Source organism: Perognathus longimembris, chromosome 19, assembly GCF_023159225.1.
Source record: "Perognathus longimembris pacificus isolate PPM17 chromosome 19, ASM2315922v1, whole genome shotgun sequence".
Taxonomy (NCBI): domain Eukaryota; kingdom Metazoa; phylum Chordata; class Mammalia; order Rodentia; family Heteromyidae; genus Perognathus; species Perognathus longimembris.
This window is the reverse complement of record NC_063179.1, coordinates 24,252,129-24,258,854: the sequence shown is the minus strand read 5'-3', so window position 1 is coordinate 24,258,854 and position 6,726 is coordinate 24,252,129. Positions and strand designations below refer to the sequence as shown.

Sequence of the window (6,726 nt, the reverse complement as noted above, 5' to 3'; positions counted from 1 at the left end):
CCAGAAGGTGGTCTATTTGCCACACATTTCCTTTCAAAGTAAAGGAGAATTGTTCCTACTAGTCAGAAATTTAAAACAAGGCTTTTCACAAATTAAAATGGCTTTTGTGGAACTAGAAAATGAATTCATACAAAATAGTTTTCCTATTTGTTCAAGTGGAAGATACTCATATATTATTAAGAAAGTATTAAGAAAGAATTAAATCATGGGGTCATCAAAAATACAGTTCCCTGTGTTTCTGCCATTCACTAATGAGGCTGAGATTTTTGTCTTCAGGAGACTTCCTTCACAGAATACAGGATTTAAAATACGAGTTTTCCTCAGCCAGGAGCATCAGAGTGAGCCTAGCCAAGAACAATGGGTCATAAGACTAGAGACCAAGTTGCCAGTGTTCTTTTTCCATTTCACATGGCTGTGGAAGGGAAAAAGTAGAAAAGCAGCCACAGTTAGGAATGTAAGGTCACATTCTATAAATTGCTGCACAACAGCTGCCATATGCTATATTAGGACTAGTTAAAGAACCTCTGTTCTAGTACTTGAATGTCTTCTCAATCAAACTTATTAAAAATGTGTTGAGGGGCTGGGAATATGGCCTAGTGGTAAAGTGCTCGCCTCGTATACATGAAGCCCTGGATTTGATTCCGCAGCACCACATATATATCCAGAAGTGGCGCTGTGGCTCAAGAGGTAGAGTGCTAGCCTTGAGCAAAAAGAAGCCAGGGACAGTGCTCAGGCCCTCAGTCCACGCCCCGGGACTGGCAACAAAAACAAAAAACAAATAAAAATGTGTTGGGATAGCTAAAATTCCTGTATGGAATTAAATACTTTAACATGGCATTTTATTCACTCACTGATCTTGGTTAGTCATAGTATTCACAGGGAATAAAAGGTTTAGAGCTAAAAAAAAACAGGAAAAATGTTTTAGTAGACAGACTATTTAAACTGGACTGTTCATCTTTCACTGTCCAGATGTACTTTGTAAGGAAACTAAGTTCTCATTTAATTTTCTAATATTTTTATTGGCTCAAAATCAGCAGTCATATTAGCAGTACTGGGTCAGTTTTTAATCCAATAATTTTTACTGAACTTTTACCTCTCTGCTAAGCATCTAGAATGTTCTGAAGAACATTCAGCCAGACTTGGCTGGCATGTCTTGAAGTTGCTAGTCAAAAGATAAAACTGTAGATGGGTACTTTTACATGAGATTCTTTAATCAATCATCAAAAAGCCAGAAGTAGAAGTGTGACTTAAACGATAGAACAGCAGCCTTGAGTGAAAAAGCCAAGCCAGAATGGGAGCCCCTGAGATCAAGCTCCAGAGCTCCACGAAAGCCCCTCTCTCTCCAAGAAAAACTTGAGCTGGATGTGGTTCATAGATTCATATCTGTAATCCTAGCACTCAGGAGGATTAATATCTGTAATCTTACCACTAGGAGCAGGATGATGGGAATTTTTCGAAGACAGCCTGGACTCAAACAACAACCAAAAAAGACCCCACAAACAAACCCAATAACAAAATCACCACTACCATGAAAAAAACTAAACAAAAGATGCCCAGACAAGAAAGCACACAAATGAAAAATATCAAAAAAATAATGCTTAGAGAACACATCTAGGGCATGCCAATCTATCCCTGCGGTTGGAATACATTTACAATAGTGCTTAACATTTATTGTGGGCTCTTAAGGCTCCTGAAGCTTTGCATGAGCTCTCTCACACAAACCTCTGAGTCTGAATGTTACAAGCAATCCTAATTTGCATCTAGGGACACCTAAACGGAGGAGAGTTACATAACCTGACAAAGGACAAAGAGGCACACACCTCTATGTTTACATTTGCTGTGCAATCTCAGGAATTCCAGTGGCCGAAAGATCCTGGGACACACAGGCTTGGATGACAAGGACCAGTTCTAATCTTGTCCTGCAAGCAAGGCTGGTGGTGTCTCATGACTGATAGCTTGTGTCAGTTTCTCAGAACAAACAAGCCAAGGCCAGGAATGGAAAAAAGAGGGATGGAAAATGTTGGAAATAAATGGGAAGGTTCGCCAGGCTGGGAGGAGGGTTTTTAGGGGTATCCCTTGGCAGCCCACTCACACATCTGCCAGACATTGACTTGTTAACGCAATAGATTCCACAAGAGACCCTCCTTGGCCCTTAGATCCCCAAACCTAAATCAATGCTCAGCTTGGGTGTAGGCAAAGGAAGGGCGATGGTGACCCCTGAAAGCTAAAATGCTGATGAAGGGACTGTGGTAGCAGATGAATACAGCTTCCGGGAACACGCAGGGCCCCGGAGATCTTCCCAGCACCTCCATGGGCTGTGTAGAGCGCGCGCTGGCACCCCAAGCGTGGGCTCCTCCCCGCCTGGCTCCTCGGGGCTGCCTCGCAGCCGGCAAGGGGCGGCACCGCGCAGGGGCCCCGGGGACGTCACGGACGCGTGGTCGAGCCTCCAGCCCGCCCCCGGCTCGCCTCGCCTTTTTCTCGGCTCTCCTTTCCCGGTGACGCCGCGGCGGCCCCAGCAACCAGCCCTTGCACACCCCAGCGCGCGCCCCAAACCGCCGCCCCACTGAGCCCCCGGTGCCGAAGATGGCGGCTCTCAAATTGCTCTCCTCCGTGCAAAGGCTCGGCGTCTCCACCCGCAGCTCCCCGAGCGTCTGGTCCAAGGTAAAGTGCGGGCGAAGAGGCCGGCCACGAGCGGGAGAGAAACGGATGCAAACCCTGCCCCGCGCCCGCCTTTTCTCCTCCACCCATCTGCACCCTCTCCAGCCCCGGAACCGGCGTCTGAGGCGGGCGCGGTGCCCTGGGCACCAAGAAGGAGCCTTTGGGTTTCTGGGTCCCCCGTGTCCCCGATGGCCGCTTTCCTTGGTTTTGCATCCGTTTCCCTGACGGGGCGAGACGGGTGGGGGAGGCCTGGGGACGATTGGAAGCGCCCTTCGGGGCGCGCGCCTTGGGCGCCCCCTGGGCACGCGCCTCCACTGCGCTGACGGCCACCGGGGGAGGAGAGGCGCGGGTTCTAGAAAGGGAAATGGTGAGGGAGGCCCCTAAGATTTGCGCCCCACATGGAGCCTCTAGAGGCCCCCCGCACCAACCCGGAGCCAGGTTAGCTTGGGCTGGCAATAGTTCACAGCCAAGTGGGTGGATGCTGCGCGCCCCGGGGGTGGAAACTCTCTCTCCATCTTCTCCTTCCCTATATGGCTCTGCCGCACTGTGGCGGTGGGAAGGGGAACCCGGAGTGGAGCGCGTGGAGGTCTGGCAGGGCTCGCGCGCACAGCTTGTCTGCATTTGCAGACTTTCCTGCTTCAGGCCTCTCACGTCCTGAGGAGGGGATAGGGACATTGAACAGTTTGTTTTTTCTTTACTTTCCAACTCAGTACTGTCGCTCTGGCAGTGGAGCGATGTATGAGCTGTCCCTGCCTGTAAGTCCATGCTCAAGTGGGAGACTATCTGGAGTCCTAGGGGTGGAGTACTACAAGGTCAGGTTCAGGAGGGTGGCTTCACCTTGGCCTCTGCGGTGACCTCAGGAGACCTTCCCTAGTACAGGGAAACAAGTGTTTTCTTTGGTAGTGTATTGAAATAGCTCTGAGCTTGATATCATGCCTTGGGTACAATGTGTGCCACGACATAATCAGCACTTCTGACTCCATTGTTCCTCTTTTTCCTGCACCCAGTCTCAGACAGTTCAGAACCTGGGAAGGCCAGTAAGCTCCTTCTGCAAGTGTTAGGGAATGCTTAAGAGCAGGGTCGTTTCATTCTTAAATTTCTCTTAGAAAGCTTTTTGGTTATTGCAGATAGCTTTGGACATATATAAAACATTATTAAACGTGAACTTGACCATCATCTTGGCTGGTACAGGTACAGAAGCCAAAGTGAAAACCGGGACACAGGATGTCCTTGAGCCAAGGTCAATCACATTCTTTCTTTTGTCTGTTACTGGCTTGCTTCATATAATGTACTCACTTCCAGACATCCCCACCCCCCCACTGTAATCATTAAACAATATCCCAAGTCAGGAAATCTCTTCCAAATGGATGAGCCATAATTATAGCTTTGGCTGTACCTCATTAAAAGTTCATATAGAGTTCAACTTTGAGCCTTGCAGGTATGACATCATAGGCCTAGCACCTGCTTCCCCCTCCCCCATGGCATGGAATGACTGCCTGTTTAGAACCTTACTCCCCACCTCCTAATTGACCTGCAACACTTGTAATGCTTGTTTAACTTTGAGACCACGTTATATGCCTATTCTCTGTGTCCTTCAACATTACACACTATGCCTCAAAGAATAGATACGGAACACATTGAGCCCAGGGAAGGGAGAACCCTGCAGGCAACTTAAGTAATAACCTTGGCAGGTTTTCTGCTAAGTATAATCAAGGGTGAAGTGAGATAATTATTTTAAAAATATGTGAAAAAAATGTTACACGATAGGCAAGTGCATTTCCTTGAAATTTGTATCAAAATTACCTGGAACTTTTGTAAGACATATTGCAGTTACCTTCAGGATCTGGGTTGAACTCTCTAATTTACAGTAACACACGTCACCGCTTCCAGACAAGCTGGTATGTGTGTCCCCTGCATATTGCTGCCCTTTCCTTCTAATGTGCCTCAATTCATCTCTTTCTATACAGTGTTTCCTTCTCACATCTGCTAATCAAGCTTTGGTATTGAGGAGGCTAACATCCCCAACCTTTCCATGTCATGTTTTATTTATTCAACAAGAAGGTGACAAGGTTGATACTGTGAATGTACAGTCTGTATCATTAAGATAATAGTTATTATTATTTTTAATAAAAATTCTTTGGGTACTTTTATCCAAGAAGTCTGTTTTCACCAGTTTGTGGAGTTTGAATGACAAAAAAAGGAGAGATTTAGGTGAAAGAAATAATAGTAGCAAGTGAGTGGTTAGGACAGAAGAGACTCTGGATTAGGAAACTAGGAGGTGAAAAGTAGGCTCAACCACGGAATAAGAATTAGATGTATGAATTTCATGTAATGGGTCAAGAGTGAGGTGTAGAAAATATTAAAAGGAAAAATAGAGACAGGCATTAGTGACTCCACCTGTAATCCTAGCTACTTGAGCTGAGGTCTGATGAGTGCAGTTCAAAGCCAGCCCAGGCAGGAGAGTCTGTGAAATTCTTATCTTCAATAATCACTGAAAAGCCAGAAGTGGCACTATAACTTAAGTGGTGGTGTGCTAGCTTTGAGTGAAAAACCTCTTAGGCCTCGAGTTCAAGCCTTAAAACAGGCAAAAAGAAAAAAAAAGGAGGAATAGATCAGTAGAAACACAAATTGTATTATCTGAATTTTTATTTTTTCATTCTCAGTTATTATAGTTCTCTCCCCACCCCCATGGCAGGAAGAATTACCAACAATGGAATGGAGTTGTGGGTAGTAAAAAATAATCCTTAGCAGGAAGAACAGTGCTGGAGGAATATCAATACTGAGCTTCAAACTCTTATTACAAAGCCATAGTAATAAAAACAGCTTGGTACAAGAACAGGCCTGGGGACCAATGGAATAGAATAGAAGACCCAGAAATGAACCACAGTCTTATAGCCACCTAATCTCAGATCAAGGAGCAAAAAACATAGGATGGAAGAAAGACAGCTTCTTCACCAAATGGTGCTGGCTGAATTAGCTATATACATGCAAAAAACAAGTTAAGTCCTTATATGTCACCCTGTACCAGAATCACCTCCAAATGGATCAAAGACCTCCATGCAAAACCCAATACCCTGAAAATATTACAGGAGTCGGGGTAGGGGAAACACTAAGGCTCCTTGGCACAGGTTGAAACTTGCTAAGATCCAGAATCACAACAAATCAAAGACTCGATAAATGAGAGTAAAAAACCCAAATGCAATGTTTTATGTGAACATAAAGGAGGACCTAGGTGAAAAAGAGTTAGCTCTAGAATAAGTAGAGGTTAGAATGGTATATTTCTTATTCCTCATCCTTCTCCAAACCTGAAGGTTATTTATTTACTTACTTGACAGCAGCTTGTACAGTTGTTTTCAAATTTCAAAAGTAAAATATATAAGAAGGTAAAGATTCATCTTGTGACACCTCAAAGCTGTTTGAACTGAGTCATCTCAGAAACACAGTTTTCCACAATTCCCTAATTACGTAAAATGTCAGAGACTGAGGGTGGAGAAAGGGGACAGGGGTGAAGCAGGTAAAGAGAGCAAACCCCAAAGCTTCCTCTAGTGAGTTGCCTCCGAGATCTGAAGCTGCTTTTTAGGCCTTGGGCTTGGAAAATCTGTGGTGCAACAAGCTGCAGACATCCTGTTTCCTCTTTGCCCCACTCCCTGTATTCCCAGAGCCAGCTGGGGAGCAGTCTGCATATCTGGACTGATAATCTTGATTGCAAATACAATAGACATATTGCTGGATTAAGTGATTTATACCATTAATCCCAGCCACTTGGGAGGCTGAGCTGGAGAATCACTTGAGCCTAGGATGCATAGGCTCAAGGCGACATAGTAAGACTCTGAACAGGAAAAACTAAAAAGACCTCGGTCCCCTTCCCCCCACCCCTCCAATGTGTTAAGTAATCATAAAACTAAAACTTTTTTTTTGCCAGTCCTGGGGCTTGGCCTCTGGGCCTGAGCACTGTCCTTGGCTTCCTTTTGCTCAAGGCTAGCACTCTACCTCTTGAACCATAGCGCCACTTCCAGCTTTTTCTGAATATGTGGTGCTGAATGGAACTAAGAGTGTCATGAGTACAAG

The 6,726-nt window shown here is 45.4% G+C and overlaps 1 protein-coding gene across 1 annotated transcript in view; it reads left to right on the top strand.

The window, feature by feature from the left end:
• The first annotated feature begins 2,442 nt into the window (after positions 1 to 2,442).
• Oxct1 (3-oxoacid CoA-transferase 1) overlaps positions 2,443 to 6,726 on the top strand; it is a 141,052-nt gene continuing 136,768 nt past the window's right edge. Inside the window, exon 1 of the mRNA XM_048368417.1 lies at positions 2,443 to 2,661. Coding sequence (XP_048224374.1) covers positions 2,584 to 2,661 — 78 coding nt within the window. The 5' untranslated portion in view covers positions 2,443 to 2,583. The remainder of the gene's footprint in view (positions 2,662 to 6,726) is intronic.